Here is an 18,966-nt window from a genome sequence, read left to right on the forward strand (position 1 = left end):
GGATGAATTTGGGAACACGTGGATCGTGCTTACAATATATATCAATATATTCGTAGTTTTATACAGCATACATGGTATGTCACACGCAGCTAAATCGTCACATTTCCGTTATCACTTAAAGGGCGCTTATTTCCAGTCAATTGTACCTCTAGTGGACACAATAAAAGCACAATGAATGACCTACTTATTGGTGCCCCGTGCAACACTACTTCATAGTGAGAAATCTTTGTTCGCATAACCACTAATAATACACTCACACGTGTATATTAGTCACATTAAAGCTTATTAACAAATAATCACACTCTTCAGACAAAGACACTCGGCTGCATCAGTTTATTAACCATTAAGCAATTGCTTCATTGTAATAAATCATTCCACATCCTACAGTACAAATCTCCTGGTACAAATCATTCATTCATTTATACACAATAAATACAGCAAGTGGAATACAAAATTGATTCGACAGTTTATTATAACTTTAAGTTAAAGAATGGAAACTGTCTTTTAGCGTGGATACTTACTGTACATGTTAACCTGAGGCAACTTTGCAGAGGCATTGCGGTGGGTCTTGGTGGTTAATGGCCACACACCTGGGAAAACTAATATTGCTGTGGCATTGAACACCCTTTTCTAGCATTTGAAAATGTTTTTTCCAACCTGAGAGTATACACGTCATATCGTAATCGTATTTTTAAGGGCTCTCTCATTGAAAATTAGGAATATTTAAGTAAATCATACATCCAAATTTAAATAACCATCTCATAGTTCTCATTAACAAAATAGTGCTTGTGTAAATTTGTTTTGATTGGGACAGCCAGCACTGTAATTAATTAGAAGGTAAGTGCAACAGTACCCACACTAGACTGGGTGAATACAGTGGTCAGCTGAACCTCCCAGCCTTTGGCTTCATTGATCTGGATGTCACATGATTCTGCACCTGACAATCAGTACTGAAAGATCATGTAGCATGCTGCTGCTGCTGCTGCTGCAGCAGTCATTGTACAGAGTCAGTGTGGTGGATACGTTGTAGAAAACAGAGTGAAACACATCCCACTAAACAAGACGAGGGAACTTAAATACCAAGAAAAGAGTTGGAAACACTCCCAAGATTGTCGGTACAAATACAGAGCGCAATCCCGGTTTCTTTAACTTGTGTTATAATCTGCATCCTTCTCGTCTGGCACCCAACCAAACATGTATCAGTCTCCCCTGCTGTTAGGGATTCAAGTTTTATCAGACATTGCAAAAAAGAAAAAGGGTTCCCCTCTTTTATTCATTAGCGGCACGATTTACCATGGAGCAGCAGGGGATACATAAAAAACAAAATGCAATTTGGGAGGAAAATGCATGAGGTCACTTTTAACCCATTTTTAACCTTCTGACAAAAAAAAAAAAATCCCAAGTTCAATAATTACAATGAAAGTACCCAATAACAAGAGTAGTCATAATAAAAGGCATTTCAATTATTTTCGCATCTCTCTTCCCCTCTCTTAAATACAAGAATGCCAACAGGCATTATTTACAGCGCAACCCCTCCACACCCCTCTCCGGCCTGTGAAGAGAGGTGTGACGAGGTCAATGAGGCCGGCTGCTGGACTCCGAGGTCCGCCGCTGACGTGGAGTACTGTGGCCGTTCGTGCAGCCGTTGTGACGCTTGCTTTGTCCGCCGTTCAGAATGTCTTGGATGTGCTGTACTATCAAGTTGATGGCCACTGCAGGAAACGAGGAAGACAGATGTTTACACACAGCACCCCACCGATTTAGCATTGCACTCCTTTAACAATGTCTCCTGGACAGATGAAGAAACGGTGTCTAAAGCAATGCGGCAGAACCAAAGTGCCTACATTACCTACAATGCAACTCTCTAGTCAGACATTTTGGTGATTTATTGCTAATAGCAGCTAATGTAGCCTCAAGCCATGGAGCTCAAGTAGCAAGGAGGAAGCTACAGAGCGCCAATAAGCTCACTTCATTGTTAATCCCCAGATATTTCTCATTTTAAAACTTGTAGTCTTCAAACCCAACCGATGACCAACAATAATACAATGTAGGCGTAGTGTGTAATAATTGTCCATACCAAGGTTGTCTGCTCCTCGTGGAATAATCACATCTGCATACTTCTTTGTCTAGGAGAAATAAAGATACGGTCAACGCTCAGGTCAGTTACTGGCCAAAAAAACATTTCTGATGATGAGATATACTTATACACTGCACAATAGAGCCACACAGACACTTGCAAGTTAAAGAAAATTGTGACCTAGATATGAATTCATTCTACAGTCAAAATTAAAAACAGTGCTCCCTGGTTGAACAATGTAATACAACACTTAAAACAAACAAGACACATACATTAAAACCAATATATCCGTTCTCAGCTAAAACTGGCTGATGATGCTGGGCACCCCCGTGCATCAGTTGGACTCTCATGCACAGATGCTTGTATGGTAGCAACATCACTTACTGGTAAACAGAACTCCTCAAAGGCTGGTTTCACAAAAGTGATGTACTGAGCCAGAACTTGCTCCAGCTCTCGCCCACGCTCACCGATGTCTCGAAGAACTGAAACCACACAAAAACAATATAAGTACTGGGCATTAATCACACCGACACAAGTTAAGGGTTGCAATGCTCTACACCCTCTGTGCATTAACCAGCTCTCACAACACACCTCGGCGAGAGAGCCGCGTGTCTGGATCTGTGTCGACAAACAGCTTCATCTGGAACAGATCTCTGATTTCCTGGGAGTAGAACATGAGGATGCCCTCAAACAGGAGCACATCAGCCGGGTACACCGTAATAACCTCCTCTTTCCTGAAACACAGATTTCCTTTTTGTCAGCGACTAGATTCAGACACGTCGTATGCAAATGTTCCAATTACACAATCAAGTTAATCAGGAAATGGTTCAACACGACTATTAGTGGTAATCTATTCTGCTAGAACACAATATTGGGTGTTGACCAAACAGCAACTGTGAAGCGTTACAGATAGGTGCTCACCTGGAATGAGTGACAAAGTCATAAACTGGGATCTGGACAGTCTCACCCTGCAGGATTTGTTTGAGTGTTTGCTTTATCAGCTCACTGTCAAAGGCATCTGAGGAAAAGAAAAGGCAAAACGCTCAGTTGGGATCTTTGCGAGACGTTGTGTAACTTAGCCCCAGTTCAACCGGCTTGGTGTGCGCCAATGCCCATGTGGGACCCCACGCTGCACGTTTGGTAACTCAGGAATCCCTTTCCTGTAACAGGTGTTGGGTTCAGTATCTGAGCCTTAGAGCAGCTGCCTCTGAGAAAGGCCTGCTGACTGTGGGGAGTTAAAACCAGCCGAGAAAGGAAGCAGGAGCTTCAGGGGGCAAAGTCAGACTCCAAAAATGGAGTTTATGCTTCTGCCAAGACGCAGTGATCATCGGCGCGGCAGCAATGCGTGCTGCTGAACACAAGCCTGATTTAAATGTCTTATATCATCTTGGTAAATTGCTTGTTTGAACTTACAAGTTATTGTAATCTAAATCTGTGTAGTCCTACATTAGCCTCAGCTGTTATTGCATCTCTTTTCATACAATATAAATTTGGGTTAAGTCAGGTAGGTGGAGAATTTCAAAACCACTAACCCACAGTGAAACTGCACTTGCAGAACCTGGTTTCAAATGATTTAGTGCTAATTAAATCTGTGATATGAATCACACATGCCTACACATGCCTGCTGCAAACCAGCAGAGGAGATATATATCCCATACACTGTGCATACCTGGGTGATCAAAGTTGAACTGGCCCTTAAGGGCTTTTGCCTTCTGCTCTGCAGTCAGCACCTTGTAGAAGCTGTCCTGGCTGAGGATCACCACCTGCCGCTGGTGGTGGTCGATCTTGTTCTGGCCCAGCAGCTCCATGATCTTCTCACACACGGACGACTGCAGAAACAGACAAATAGGAAAAAAGATAAACTTATATGGGTGTGGTTAAAAATCTGCAGGAACACCAGTATTTTTCACAACCGTCAACCTAAATGAGAGTGAAAACGCGTTTCAATTTAGTCCAAATTGAACAGAATTAAGACTTGTGTTACACTCACAACCATAAATAGGGTGTGTGGGGTCAAACACAATCATATGAAATGCTTAGCGGGCCACCATGTTTGTCCCCACTGACCTTCCCAACCAAATGAATCTCATACCCAGCGCTGACTGGACATTCTCCCGTTAACCGAGGCTCTGTTGCCTTTGTGTAAATGAAATTGTGTCACAATGACTCAATTCTCTCCCCCCCCACACCCACACACGATAGCAGGTGGGTTGTATCAACACACTCAAATGCAATAATTTCAGAGGAACAGACTAATCCACACTGACATTTAATAAGGCAATCTACAGCATAATTTGTTATGTTCAAAATCTAGATTGACAATCCATAAATAATCACATAATACATGAAGTGAAAAGCAAGCACTTCTTTTTTCATATCACTATAAATAATTGTTGATTTAGAGACAGCTACTTGATGTTCTAATCACTTGATGGGGGTTTGTAGTCTATTATATGGCAATATTAGTTTAGTACTATAAATAGGGATTGATGAGTTAATTGATGCTTAAGATTTAGTAACCAAGTCTAAACTGTTGTTGTCATTACTGATAGAACAAAGAAATGCTTCTCTGTATTGAACCAGAACTGCCAACCCATCCTTAAAACCCCAGCCTCAGCAGTGAGGCAGAGAAACAGCATCTGCATTGCTGCCACGTTGAGCTGCGGGCTGCTACAATTCTTCCAATCCATGAGTAGTCACCTTACGACTGGTGTAGTCTGGCGTCAAAACAGTACAGACCACCCTCCCTTCAGTACCTTGTGGAGGGGCTTACAAGAAGGAAAACCCTGGCTCGATGCCAGTGCGGAGATATCTGGGACAAAGTTGGGAGGAGGGGCCTAACCAGAGACAGCAGAGTGGAGGAAAAAAGGCGATTGTCTGCCCTCATATCTAATTCTGTGAACCTACACCGCAAGTGAGACCAGTGGGAGCAAAGATTCCACAGTTTGTTTCTGAATGCCACTTAAATTGTGGTCGTCACTGACAAGCTTCTATGTTCAAATAGTGCCTCTAGGTGAGTCTTTGGTGACACGGAAAGGTCGCAAAATATACCGGTTCATAAACAAAGAAAACTACGTCATAGAAAATATCCACATCCGTGGAACATGGGTGGGTGCGTGTGTGCCAGTGGCGTGCACTGTCGCCTAAGTTACTGTAAAAGGCATATTTAACTAGCGGGTGAAAAATAAGTGTCTGTTAAAGCTTATTTCAGCTAATTACATACAACAGTAGACTTATAGACTTTTTGTTTTTTTAACGTTACCTAAACAGAACAAAGGACGTGGACGCGATGGCAAGACACATATTTAGATCCTGTGTCTGTTAGGACTGTTACACCAACAACTAGGTTATGTTGACGTTATTTAACTTAACGTTAGCGGTTATCCCAGGTCACACACTCGGGTGGCCTAGAGACAAGCTAGCGCTCATTGTCTAGCTACCGTTAGCACAAACCGGTACTGCTCCAATGTGATGGAATTTAACCGGGCAGCTAACTTGGCTAAAGTAAGCTAAAGGCTGACATCAGTACTTTCCACGTAGTCTGACAGTGGTTGGTCCTGCTAACGTACGAAATGGAAAAAATGAACTGAAATTCAGTAACGTTAACGTACAACATGCGATGTTAAACGCAGTGCTTAAAGCCGGTGCTAGCGGACGTTTAGACAGATGATAAGAGCTGTCAATCAAAACCCTAACGTTGAGCGCATGGGGGTTGAGTCGCTGTAGCCACGCGGTCAACTAGCACCCGGCTGCCGACAAACCTCTCCCGTGATTTAGCTCAAAATAAAACAACGGAAATTCGCAATAAAGAAACGTCAAATCAGCTAGCTGGAGTGCCAACCTTGCCGCTAGCGGTGCCTCCGGAGACACCGATGAGAAAAGGCTGTCGGATAATGTTGTTGGTGTTCTCGACACGGTCCTTTAGGTGGGTTTCGCTGTCCCCGGCCATGCTTGCAATGTATCGTCAGAGCTGCTGTGCTGGAACATAAATGAGGCGGAGCTCCTCCCACAACGCCAACGTTCATTGTATGACATCTTCGACAATGAATCTACATACTTTTTACATACATGTATTTACATGTATCTTTTTCAGCATAGGTTGACGTTAAAGTTTATATTCGATTAAATAAGTAATTTGTAGATATTACCTTTATATTTCTTTTTTTTGTGATTGACAGGGAAAATAACCAACCGTCCGTTACGCCTTGATGGCTGCTAGATTCCAGCTACGGTCATATTTCACTTGCCCCGCCTCCTGGTTGCTCAACAGCAAAATCATGTCGTGAACCGAACATTAGCGTTTATGAACAGTTATTTGCGTTAGAGTTATAACCTTAAAACACGCACCAGTTGGGAAGACGCCTGTAAGTAAGTTTTTTCAGCGTTAAAGACAATGGTGAAACTTAACAAATGACAAAGCGAGGAAAAATAAGTCTGCACGTTAACAGTTTTATACACTTGTTGTCGCTAACTTTAAACTGTTACCCGTTAGTCGCGTGAAACTCCTTTTGACGTTTTCTAACGTTAAGTTGTCGGTTTTGTTTAAATGAAGGGACGGTGTTACATTACGTTTACCAGCAGCATGAATGTTTTCCAGTTAACGGCTAAACTTCAAGCAAAAGAGCCATTTGGAGTGACGTTATGCTCCAGAGGCTCGCTGCGTCCTTGCGGCTGCCCGCTGCTGCGGCTCCTCTCTCGGCGGCGGTACGATGCGTCTCCTCGGGCTCAGTGGACATCAAGGTCCCGCTGAACTTCTGGGCTGGGAAGAGACAGACGACCCCAGAGACACGTAACAAGGAACATGTTTACGAACCTGCAACAGGTAAAGCCACACAAATATTGACGCTGTTTCCTAACTGGACTTTGATCATTGCTGTGTGAAATGTCTGTCTGGTGACATCTGACCTGTGAGCACAGTATAATGTATTTTGTTATGATATATTGACTTTTCTGATAGTCTGTTTACATTATACATTTTCCATTTATGACATTTACTTATTCAAGGAAAGACTACTTTGCACACATGCTTTTTTTTTTCAGCAACACACTCCTTTACATGCTTATCCACATATCCCTGTAGTCACACATAGCCACAATCTTGTGCAACCAGTGATGGCCCCTGACCAGCTTCAGTGGGCAATATGGCCGCTCCCTAGCTTTTATAGCTTTTGTGGTACACTGCAGATTTTTCAGTCTTATTGATCTTAATGGCTGAAACACGGTTCTCTGTGCAGTATGCAGCTGAATCAGGTGCTTCTCAGCCTGAGGTCAGCAAACGTTCAAGGGAAAGCCTTTAATTGTGGCTTGGTTGCTAGTTTTAATGCAGACTCCATTTGAGCTAGTACACAACTTGTGTGCAGCCCACTCTTCAGACAAAAGTATGCTTCTTATCTTATCACTCATCCCGGAAAAGAGAGTGTCGATGCCATGCTGCATTTAGTATTTTACAGGCCTCGTCTTTATTAAAGGATGACTTTGAACCAGTAAAAACTAAATGAACAAGCATGCTTTATACTTAACCTGTGTACCTCACTGTTGTCACCATCACGTATTTCACTGTGCAGGGCGAGTCTTGTGCCATTTGGAGCCGTGTGGCGCTGTGGAGGTAGATCAGGCTGTGAAGGCTGCCGAGTCGGCGTTTGGCCATTGGAGCAAATTGTCTGGGATGGAGAGGGCAAAGATCATGATAGAAGCTGCCCGTATCATTGAGGTGTTTTTCTGTTTGGTTCATTTGCTACCCCTGGTTTCCAAAATCATTCAGTGTGTCTGTAATTTAATGGAAGTCTTCCTAAAATTAGCATAACAAAGATCTAAAGAGTGGGAATCACCATCCATTGTGTATATTTAATGTAAAAAGAAAATACTAGAGGCATCTTTACTGTCTCAGCATTTGAAGAGGTCAACACCTCAGCAACACTTGTAGCATAAAGAACTCAGCTGAACTAAACATTCATGAAAAGAGTTTTGTATTTCCAGTGTTGCATCTGAGATCTTGTCTAACACAAACAAAAGGTGTTACACTTACTCTGGCTCTCATGTTCAGAGCAGGAGAGAGGAGATAGCTGAAATGGAGGTGGTCAACAATGGGAAGTCCATCACAGAGGCCCGTCTGGATGTGGACTCTGCCAGACTGTGTATAGAGTACTATGCAGCGCTGGCTAGCACCCTAGCAGGTTGGTACATATCTGTCAGTATTGCTCTATGAAATATATTATTTACATTTACACTGTCGGCACTTTCTTTTAACCAAAAGCTTAAAAATGACATCTTTTTATAAATGTTTTGACAAAATACTTTCGCCTTCTTTTTGTCCAGGCCAGCATGTCCAGTTGGCTGGAGGTTCCTTTGCCTACACCCGCAGGGAGCCTCTGGGAGTGTGTGTCGGCATCGGTGCTTGGAATTATCCTTTCCAGATCGCTTCCTGGAAATCAGCTCCAGCCCTGGCCTGTGGTATGGAATACTACTAACGTTACTAAAGACATAAATTATAACCTTGAGGACACCTAAATGGTTTCCCCTGTCAGGGAGGTTATGTTTTTTATTTAGCAGAATATCTCAAAAACTACCTTAATTTAAGAGATTCAGTGACATTTGTTAAGAATTTAGAGAAAGGTTTAGGGGTTTAGGGTTTGGATAACACCACAATGTCCACATTTATAAAGCATTCACATAACTCCTCAACAGTAAGTATTTACAGTAGGAAAAGGTTTCACGGTTTTGGGATATTGGATGAATCGGGTAATTTTTCGTTAGTTGGGTTCCAAATTATTTTAGGTTTGACTCATTAGACATAAACTGCTACAACTTACACACTTAAAACTTTGCAATAGCAGCCAAGTTTAAACGCACATTTACTCTTAGCAATCCTGACAAATGTAAAGGCTTTTCACCTGTAGATGGCACTAGAGCAACATAATGTGTTTAAATGGTCACATCCCAGTGGGCATGAGTCTGTTTCTTTGCACAAATTGCATAATTTTCTGATGTAATAAGCTCTAACATTCCAAATGTAGGTATTATCCTCAAACCACAGCTGATGTATGTGCCTTATTGTGTCGACTTGACATAAGTCTGATCTCTGAGTGATTTCTTGTTGATTCGATAAGTCAAACAATGGGTCTAACTCTGTCGTCTGTCGTCTAACATAGGCAACTCCATGGTGTTCAAGCCGTCCCCGGTGACGCCTGTGACAGCGGTCATGCTGGCAGAGATCTATGCCGCGGCCGGAGCTCCAGAGGGGCTGCTGAACGTGGTGCAGGGCGGCCAGGAGACCGGCAGCTTACTCTGCCACCACCCAGACGTCGCCAAGGTGTCCTTCACCGGGAGTGTGACCACGGGCAAGAAGGTCGGTGCTATTGACACGGTAGAACTTAAAAATCTACACACCGTGTCAACTTTGACTGGTTTTAATAGCGGGGTGTATTAAATAGTAAACACAACTGATCGATTCCCTAGATTTAGGATTTGTAGATCACTAAATGTGAGCAGAACAATCGATGGTTATTCTTCCATGTGACCCACAGATTATGGAGATGGCCTCTAAGGGGGTGAAGCCGGTGACTCTGGAGCTTGGGGGGAAATCTCCTCTGCTCATCTTTCAGGACAGCGATCTGGAGAACGCTGTGAAGGGAGCTCTGATGGCCAACTTCCTGTCTCAAGGCCAGGTAGATGTTTTATATTGTTATATGCTGACACAACATGTGACCAATCTACAAATTAAAAGCATATTCTATTTGATTTAAATGTAACAACAGGTCTGCAGCAATGGTACAAGGGTCTTTGTCCAGAAGGATATTCTGCCTGAGTTTGTGGAGGAGGTGGTGAAGAGGACGCGGGCCATCCAGATAGGAGACCCGCTACTGGAGAGCACACGAATGGGAGCGCTGGTCAACCGGCCACATCTGGAAAAAGTCCTCTCCTTTGTGGATCAGGCAAAGAAAGAGGTCACACTCGTCCTAATCATTCATTTTGCTTCTTGCGCAGCAACTTTAATGAGACCTTTTTGTAAATTCTGTTTGTAGGGAGCTACAGTGCTGTGCGGAGGTGAAGCTTTTGTACCATCAGATCCCAAACTCAGAGGTGGATACTACATGACTCCATGTGTATTGGGTAAGACCTCCATGAATCAAGAGTCAAAGGGGATTCATCTGGACTTGAATACAGTCTAGATAGGCGACTGTGAAGTCACACTCAGTGTTTGTCCTTTTCTTTTGTTCCTCGTTCAGGCGACTGCACAGATGAGATGACCTGTGTGAAGGAGGAGATCTTCGGTCCCGTCATGTCTGTGTTGTCCTTTGAGACAGAAGAGGAGGTGCTGCTGCGAGCCAATGACACCACCATGGGTCTGGCTGCAGGAGTTTTCACCAGGTGAGGGCGACCTCACTAGTAAATGAGACTTTTCAACCGTGGTTGTCTTCAAACTTGAAGAATCTAGATTTAAGTTGAAGGCAGCAAAATGACCAATAGTTTTAGTGAAATATAACAATTGATAGATGTGTACATATTGTTAAAATGAACACTCAACTTCTGTAGGGACGTGAGGCGAGCCCATCGTGTTGTGGAACACCTCAAGGCTGGTTCCTGTTTCATCAACAACTACAACATCACTCCAGTGGAGGTTCCCTTTGGAGGCTTCAAAATGTCAGGTACAGAAGGACCAGACGCCCGACGCCACTGGCCTGTTATCTATTTTAATTAAAATATATATATTTTAACACCATCACAAAATAACATCAGTAGCTAATCTGATCATAGTTTGGAGTACTTCCTTTGATTCCTTGTAATCTCTACATTCACCAGGCATAGGGCGCGAGAACGGCCAGGTGACGGTGGAATACTACTCGCAGCTGAAGACGGTGTTTGTGGAGATGGGAGACGTGGACAGCCTCTTCTAGGACACACTCATCGAGAGGAACGTGGAGCTGTGACCCAGAGACCGAAACCGACGGTCTGGACTAGAACAACACTTCAGGGAAAGATCTCAAAGTGAAGAGGAACACGCCTGAATCAGAGGAGCACAAGTCTGTACTGAAAATATGTTTAATGTTTTTTGAACGTGAAATAAATGTAATACTGAAGCAGTCTGAAGCAACTAGCTGTGTAGAATAGCAGGAATCTTAAAACACATTTTAATCAAAGTTATCATGTGTTAAATGGATCAAGTTAAAGATCGTTGCTGAACCTTGATTGATTTCAGCTCCTAGAGAAGAGAGATGAGTCGCCTACTGTGATACTGTGATCATTTGCACTGTACGTTTTCTCACAATGCCCATGTGCAAAATAACTTTAGTTGTACAGAAAAGGGTTTACAAGTTGAGCTGTATTTCTTGATCAATATATTTTTATAAACACAAAATACAAAAGAAATGGAGCCCCTTGAATGTTTGATTTAATTCATCAAGATTGTACAGTTCATTTCTGCTTTTTGAACAATGTTTAAATTAGAACTGGACAGTAACATATAAATGTAATAAATATAAATAATTATGTAAGGAACTAGTCGTGACACATTTTCATGTAAAATATATTGTAACATAACATAAAACTGTTTAACATTTCAATAAAATGAAGAAATAATTCATGTTTGTGTTCACATTACTGTCGGAGCTTTTGTTTTGTGAAATGTCTAAATTCTTCTTTTCTTCCTTGACAGATTTCTGGCAGCTGCATTTCTCTACGATAGACAAAAACAAACAATCACCTGTCAAGTTTGCATTGTGTCATACATCGTAAATATATAGTGATCAATTTGACTCGGACAGACGTGATCCGTATGAGAGGGTTCCACTGTGTAATCGTGCCTCTAGTACAACTGTACCTTTGTGAGGGGTCTTTTAGGTTTCTTGAACTGTGCCGACTCTGTTAGAAGGAAAAGTTAACAGTGTAAACCTTTTGATGTATTTTCACAGTTTTGTAACAGTAGCAGCACAGACGTACCATCTTCAGAAGGTAGATCCTCTTCGTTGTATGTATCCTTACGAGGATCCTGTAACCAGACAATTATAACAAACTTACAGCAAACTGACCAGCTACAAAAATAACCTTGTTACATGGGAGAACTGACAAAGACAGATCAGGAATGAGCTAGATTTAGCCTTTTAATATCCCGCGTTCTGCACCCACCGTGATCGTTTCCTTCTCTTGAGGATTGCTCTGAGAAACCTGCTTGGTCTCCCTCAGATGGTTCCCTTCTTGAAGCTTCTCCAGCCGGCCTTGTTCCGCTGACACGCGCACTCTCAAGGTGTGAAATGCCGTCTGCACCTCGCCCACCTTGAAGTGCACAGCCATGCCTTCGAACCAGAGGCTGTCACATTCGCCCTCCTTGAATCCCGGTGGTTGGTAGTCAGCTGGGGTGACTTTGAAAGGAGAGCAGGAGGAGACGTTTTTACAGTGTGCGACCCAAGAAATGACGCTAGAGTCTTCAGAGAGATTAACGCATCTTACCGTCGTCATAGTAGTAGAGCTTCATGGTGAGGTACACGTCGTTGGGGAGGACATCCAGGTTCTGCATGAGCAGGAAGAGCTTCCTGATGAGCAGCACCGAGGCTCTCTTGGTGTCCTCCAGCGTCACCTCTATCTCCACATCGTTGTTCCTGTGATTTCACAGAGTCATCATCACATATGGAGGCTTTATCCAACACATCTATGCAAACATAGAAACTCTATCCGAACCTGAGGATGTCCATCTCTGGTCCCTTCTCCGTGTATTTGAATTTGAACTGGTAGGACTCAATGATGCACTGCAAAGGCAGAAATGTTTCTCAACATTCTATTCAAAATCGTACATAATTCTTTCGGTATTTTCGGGGCCAACTTACATTTGGTTCATCTGGATTAGTGTAGACCTAGATTTAAAAAGCATGCACAGAGTTACTGCTCTGTTTTGTAAGCAATGTGTTAACTATAAATGTTTCTGTAGCGACTTAATTTACGTACCCCAATGAATACAATCTGGAGCTGTTAAGAGGACAACATTGAACAGCAGTTAAAAAAAAAGTAGCAGTATGGATCAAAAGATGAAACATTACAAATGAAAAGTGTTCACGGATGCACTTACAAACTGCTTCTCTAACGCATCAAAGCAGCCCATCATCCTGGAACATAAGAGATCAAACAGGATGAAGACATCAATTAGGAAAGGAGATGTCCTCCAGCCACCTAGTGCTGATCATCACTGCCCACCTCCTACTCCTGGTGCTCAGCGAGACCAAATACACACTGCTGTGTGTTCTGGAAGCATTAGAACAGGAATATTATAGTTACCATTTAACAACTTTGCTGGCACCAGCGGCGTTGCAGTCCTCACGCAAAACTTTGATGGACAAATCTGGTGAAATGGCAAAAAATGTATTAGTTACTGATAATAAGCAACGTTTACCAGCATCACCCTATCAAGTTATGTGCATTTTCAATACGACTCTACTACTTTTGCTAGAGGTCTAAAATGTTACTTTTCTAGGTTTCCAATAAGGCTGAAATTACTATGTAGAAAAACACAGTTAAAAACTAATGAAATGGGTAAAAACGAGTCCTGATATTGCATTAGGTTTATTCTAATGAACATGCATGAATGTTCCTAATTTATCCTAAACTATATTTATGGTATTTAAGGTCACGTATGGTCGTCTGTGGTCACCGTCCAGATATCTGGATCTGTAGGCATCCTCTGGAAAAATCCCCCTGAGGTAGGTGATGTTGGAGACCGCCACAGCCATCAACCTCTTCACGAAGACGAGGGACTCCTGCTGTGTTTTCAAGTCCTTCAGGAACAACCCGGTCCACTTTAAAACAAACAAATACGTTGAGAAACAGGAGAAAACATCTGGACTAAATTGGACCACACGATGGCGCAGTTGTCCACGTCAAGTGTCCCCCAGAGACTTGATAATCATGATAAATGTGGTTTTATAAAACGCAGAAACTCATTAAATCAACTCATAAACATGTTGTCGTTTAATTGTGTGTGTTGTGTGGTCAAACCTCGGCTGTTTCCTCTTTAGTCTTCCTGATGCACATCTTCCCAGCGGCCATGTTCTCCTCCTCTGGTGCTGGAGCTCTAAAGCTAACGGTTAATTAACCAAGCTAACAATATGACAACAGGCTACACCAGCATCAAGCTAACACAGAACTACACTATAACGTTAGTAATGGCACCTTTCCCCAAATAAATATGTAATATGTTGCTCTATGTTATCGTGAAAAGCCTATCTCAAGTCTAAACAGGCTAGGCTTAAGTTAAAGTTCAGGTTAAAGTTACTCAAACGGTATAATTACTCAAACATTAGCCAGTATATGTAGTTTGCCTTTCCCGCCAAAAGTATCGCCGTCTCTCTACATAAATGACCGGAAGTCCATTTGTAAATATTTATCTAATATGCGTAATCATCAGGATTGAATGAATAAGATATTAATATTACCTTTCCATGAGAAAATAACGATTGTTTCTGCACTTAATCCACTTCCATGAATTAACATTAACATCTAATTTATTAATTTAAGTCAAATACTTTAAGAGTTAATTTACTACCAGAGGTACTTCTTAGTTAGCAGCTCTATAGCAGCAACAACACAGGTGTAATGAATACTATTAATGATGGCCCGGTTTGATTTAAGGGTGCCAGTTAACAATGCACTTTGTACTTGTATTTTAAACTTCACACATTGCTCAGTGTCACAATGTTTTACATGGACATAATTCAGCATAAGCCTCAATGTTATTTAGGATACTTAAGACTGGAGTTTATCTTCCACCTTTATTTTTATTTGTTTCACTATGTGCTGTAATTGTTCACTGAGGTAATAGTTGTGATAAATATAAAATAATCATAGTACCTCAATCTAATGCTGTGCTATTTTAAAAGTACACAAAAAACATATACCTGACTTGTTAGATATACTGCTAACGCCATCAAAAACATCCCAACATTCCCTTTGTGATGTTTGAAGTAAATATGTTCCTTTAGGTCAGTGTTGTTAACTTCTTTATTCAGATGAAAGAACATGTGTTCACTGTGAAAAAAAAAAAAAAGCAGACATAATTTAGAGATGTGCTTGTGGCTTCATTTGTATGGTCCTCTGCAGTTAACAATAGTAAGGAATGTCAGCCTGACAGTAAAAATAGCATACATTACCACAACATAATTACACAATGATATACTTTGGTCATAAGTGCAATATTCCCTCTACAGACGACTGAACACACACAGCATGTTGACAACGGAAACTGGCTCCTAACTACTCCTCCACAGGCACAGCGGCTGGTTCTCTGGAAATGTAATCTCTAAATGAAATCTCCTACAGCAGGCTGCAGACTCTGGGCTTGTTACTGCTTGGAGAAGAAGTCTTTGCTCTTCTGGACGTCAGGTTTGATGGTGTCACTTCCTGGTTTCCAGCCGGCTGGGCAGACTGAAAAGATAAGCCTGTAATGAGTCCTGGCCCGGTAGACAAAACAGTAAAGACTTCTGCCAATATGACGCACATATACAGTATATATAACCTCTGATGCCTTTGGTTTGAAGCAGGGAAATGCATCAAATGTTTGGTCTCATAATGAAATGTATTGCGCTCCTTTCTACATTCATTTCTCAGTTCACATGAACATCAGCACCAATAAGAATGTTAAATGCTGAATTTGAATAAACTTTTTTAAGGTCTTTGCCCTTGTCATGTATGTCGCAAAAACTATTTGAAAATGAAACTTTGGATCCAAAATAATATAATGACGATAACTTAACAAAGGTTAAGTTATCGCCATTACCATATTTGGGTCGTGAAGAGCAAGGTGGGAGTAATATCACTCACAGCACATTTCAAAAACCTTACAGCAACAGAAGGGTTTAATAAACTAATGTTATATGCTAAAGGACACCAACAAAATATGTCACATACTTTAAAGGGCCAGTGTGTAGCATTACGGGGGATTTATGAGTAGAAATGTAATATAAAAGTCATAACTATGTTTTCATTAGCGTAGAATGACTCCTTTACATCTACATAGAGAGCGGGTCCTCTGCACAGAGTCCACCGTGTACAGTAGCCCAGAATGGACAAACCAAACACTGGCTCTAGAGAGGGTGTGTCCACGTTGTTACGTTACGTGAAGGCCACCGTAGTTCATGCTTGTGACACTACTGTAACGTGAGCTGCAGAGAGCAAAACCGTGGTACAACCAGCCTGCCGTCTGAATTACGTTGCACCTGAAGTAGTGTCATTACGGTATGGATGGCCTCTGAGCGAGGCGAATGGCGTTTCCACAGTTTTGCACGCGGCAGCTCATGTTAAAGGGAGAGGTGAGCGGAGGGGTATTCAGTTGGTCGCCAGGAAACCCTACACACTGTCCCTTTAAGATCTGCAGTACGTTACAGCAGTAACTTACCTTCTCCGTGTTTGTCAGTGAACTGAAAGGCTTGGACCAAACGCATGGTCTCTTCAACAGAGCGTCCAACTGGGAGGTCGTTGATGGTGATCTGTCTCAGGACGCCCTTGTCGTCAATGATGAACAGACCCCTGAAGAGAAGAGAGAAAGAGCCGTTCACGAGTCTGCAAAGACGTAATAAGTGAACGCAGGACAGTTCATGTTGTCCCAGTCGCTGCCTGAAACGTCTTTAGGTCGGTGCATTTAATGACATGGAAAGAAAAGTGTGCCATCTCCCTCCAGCTGGTTTTAATGTGTCTAATCTTAATAAAACTCCACACTGTTAAACCCACCTGTAGGCAATGCCCTCATCCTCCTTCAGGACACCGTAGTCTGTAGAGACGGTGCGCCGTATGTCAGACACCATGGGGATCTTCATGACACCCAGACCGCCCTGCTTTCGTGGTGTGTTGACCCTTTGAGAGCATAAACCCCAAAAAAGGACACAAGTGAGAGGTTTGCCAGAGTGAATCCACACAATCAACGTGTATAAGGTAAAGCTTGTAACTACCATGCAAAATGGGAGAAGTGGGAGTCGACAGAGGCGGCGATGACCTCACAGCCGATCTTCTTGAAGTCGTCGGCAGCGTCGCTGAAAGCAATGATCTCAGTTGGACACACGAAGGTGAAGTCCAGCGGATAGAAGAAAAAGACGACATATTTCCCTGCACCAAAGGAAAATAAAACAGATACATCTATTGCGTTTGTAGTGCCACAATGGACCTGCGGTAATTACAGGCTCATTCATTCTAGTCTTCAGTAGTGTAAATGAAGGTCTATTCGATACATTGAAAGCAGCAGTGAATCATAGCCCAGAAGAGAGCGTCATCAAAGCGTGTCCTTCACAGGAGACACAGGCTGAGGTGTACCTCTGTAGTCGGAAAGCGTCAGGTCCTGGAACTGTCCGTCTGGCATCAGCGCCTTCGCTGTGAAGTCTGGGGCCAGATTTCCAATTTGTGCTTTGCCTGCAGCCATCTTCAGTCTAACTGGACAACAGAAGAAGGAAACGGGTCGATGTGTTACGCAATCTCTTCTCTAATCACAGCTGTGCATTGTTTATTTTGTGTGTACAATCATGGATAAACTGAGACCCTTCCATTTACAAGACAAAAAACGTGTGTCTCCTTTATATAGAATTGTTTCTGTCTCTTATGAAAAGCACTATGAGCTCTAAGGCTGCAACTAATTATGATTTCCCAAAAGAACTCATCTGCTGATTATTATCTGGATTAATCATGTATTTGATTGTAAATAATGAAAGTGAAAAATGCAGATATCTGTTTTCCAGAGCCCACGGTGACAGTTTAAAACCTAAGCATATTGATTTAGCTATGAAGTAACATAGAAACACATCAAATCATCACATTTGAGAAGCTGGTGCCAGAAATTGTTTATAACGTTCGCAAACAAAATTTGATCAATCAACTTATCAAATAGTTGGTAATCAATTCATCGTCATATCAAAAGTATTTTGATAATGGATTGACTTAAAGGAAATTGTTCAAGCAACAACACCAAACATTCCCTTGTATAGTTTCTCTATGATGAATTTCTTTAGATTTTTGACTGTTGGTCAGAACAAATTATCTGTTGACATCATTTTCATTATTGTCCTAATAATCAAAGGTGAAGCAAGAAAAGTGTTGTTATAAAGAATGTCTTAATCTATGCACATATCAGTGGCATATAGAAGTAAGAAATGTGTACTACTGTCTATAATAGTTATTATAAAACCAGAAGAGATAAAGAAAAACTGAAGATTGTTGCTAAACTCGAAATAAAAACCACAAGCATTTAAACTGGCAACAACCGAAACCTATGAACCATTTCCACTTCTTCTCTGTTTTTAAATTAACAGGTGTTTCCGCGTATGGATATCTACAACAATGTTGTATCAACAGCAGCACTAAACATTTCTCCTGAGATTTGAGTTATACCTCCGGACCATCCACTCTGTCATCAACCGTAACGTATAGTCCTCTCTGTCAGTGGAAACTTCCAGTCAACAAAAACGAAACAACAAATTATCATTTTCTTTAACTCTCAAATCGCTACTTTTAAAATCGCGTCGGTTTTCCAGAATGAACAAGAAAATAAATGTGTAAAAAACCCACTTGATGAACTGTAAATCCTGCAGCTAACGCTACGAAACTAAAACAAAAAAACTGATAGAAAACAAACTAGCAAAAGAGCATAATAAAATCATAATTAAATGCATTGTATAACACATACCTCAGTTCTTCTCACACCACACCAACAGACACAAGAGAGTGCGAGGACTGGCAGACTCGAGTGAGGGAATATATACTGAGGCTCACTTCTCGCGATACTTCTGTCAGAACGGGACTACAGGCGCCTTCAGTTGGTCCCGCGCTCTCGTCTCAACCAACTTCCCACTACACATCGTGACTTTGCACTTTTCCTTATGACTTATTCTGGGGAATTTTGTGCTCTTGTGAAACCCCATGTAATCAAA

The 18,966-nt window shown here is 41.9% G+C and overlaps 4 protein-coding genes across 6 annotated transcripts; 1 reads left to right on the forward strand and 3 right to left on the reverse strand.

The window, feature by feature from the left end:
• Window positions 1–327: 327 nt before the first annotated feature.
• On the reverse strand, window positions 328–6,050 carry uck2b (uridine-cytidine kinase 2b). The gene is made up of 7 exons (XM_079173787.1): window positions 5,919–6,050; window positions 3,747–3,906; window positions 2,999–3,095; window positions 2,669–2,811; window positions 2,462–2,559; window positions 2,078–2,126; window positions 328–1,712 (listed from the first exon to the last, which is right to left on the reverse strand). The coding sequence occupies exons 1-7, from the start codon at window positions 6,024–6,026 to the stop codon at window positions 1,576–1,578; spliced, it is 792 nt and encodes a 263-aa protein (XP_079029913.1). The 5' UTR covers window positions 6,027–6,050; the 3' UTR covers window positions 328–1,575.
• A 277-nt stretch (window positions 6,051–6,327) lies between these two features.
• Window positions 6,328–11,646, forward strand: aldh9a1b (aldehyde dehydrogenase 9 family, member A1b). Of its 2 annotated transcripts, none has more exons than XM_079172878.1 (12): window positions 6,328–6,441; window positions 6,675–6,899; window positions 7,642–7,787; window positions 8,121–8,250; window positions 8,393–8,527; window positions 9,226–9,422; window positions 9,601–9,741; window positions 9,832–10,020; window positions 10,099–10,186; window positions 10,303–10,444; window positions 10,610–10,722; window positions 10,877–11,646. In XM_079172878.1, exons 2-12 carry the CDS (start codon window positions 6,719–6,721, stop codon window positions 10,969–10,971), a joined length of 1,557 nt encoding a protein of 518 aa, XP_079029004.1. In that variant the 5' UTR covers window positions 6,328–6,441; window positions 6,675–6,718; the 3' UTR covers window positions 10,972–11,646. The 2 variants fall into 2 exon arrangements, with proteins under 2 accessions (XP_079029004.1, XP_079029005.1); XM_079172879.1 differs by having other exon boundaries at window positions 6,347–6,445.
• A 233-nt stretch (window positions 11,647–11,879) lies between these two features.
• zte38 (zebrafish testis-expressed 38) lies at window positions 11,880–14,110 on the reverse strand (the record flags this gene model as incomplete). Its single annotated transcript, XM_079172967.1, has 11 exons — window positions 14,057–14,110; window positions 13,713–13,857; window positions 13,340–13,403; window positions 13,134–13,170; window positions 13,013–13,033; window positions 12,895–12,921; window positions 12,749–12,816; window positions 12,521–12,669; window positions 12,200–12,432; window positions 12,014–12,062; window positions 11,880–11,935 (listed from the first exon to the last, which is right to left on the reverse strand). Exons 1-11 carry the CDS (start codon window positions 14,105–14,107, stop codon window positions 11,880–11,882), a joined length of 900 nt encoding a protein of 299 aa, XP_079029093.1. The 5' UTR covers window positions 14,108–14,110.
• Window positions 14,111–15,044: 934 nt separating this feature from the next.
• Window positions 15,045–18,774, reverse strand: prdx1 (peroxiredoxin 1). 2 transcript variants are annotated; one of them, XM_079172611.1, is made up of 6 exons: window positions 18,723–18,774; window positions 17,360–17,476; window positions 17,002–17,155; window positions 16,784–16,906; window positions 16,452–16,582; window positions 15,045–15,481 (listed from the first exon to the last, which is right to left on the reverse strand). In XM_079172611.1, exons 2-6 carry the CDS (start codon window positions 17,463–17,465, stop codon window positions 15,399–15,401), a joined length of 597 nt encoding a protein of 198 aa, XP_079028737.1. In that variant the 5' UTR covers window positions 17,466–17,476; window positions 18,723–18,774; the 3' UTR covers window positions 15,045–15,398. The 2 variants fall into 2 exon arrangements, with proteins under 2 accessions (XP_079028737.1, XP_079028738.1); XM_079172612.1 differs by having other exon boundaries at window positions 17,360–17,472; window positions 18,723–18,761.
• Between the last annotated feature and the right edge of the window lie 192 nt (window positions 18,775–18,966).

The sequence above is a fragment of the Pholis gunnellus genome (assembly GCF_910591455.1).
Source record: "Pholis gunnellus genome assembly, chromosome: 14".
NCBI lineage: Eukaryota > Metazoa > Chordata > Actinopteri > Perciformes > Pholidae > Pholis > Pholis gunnellus.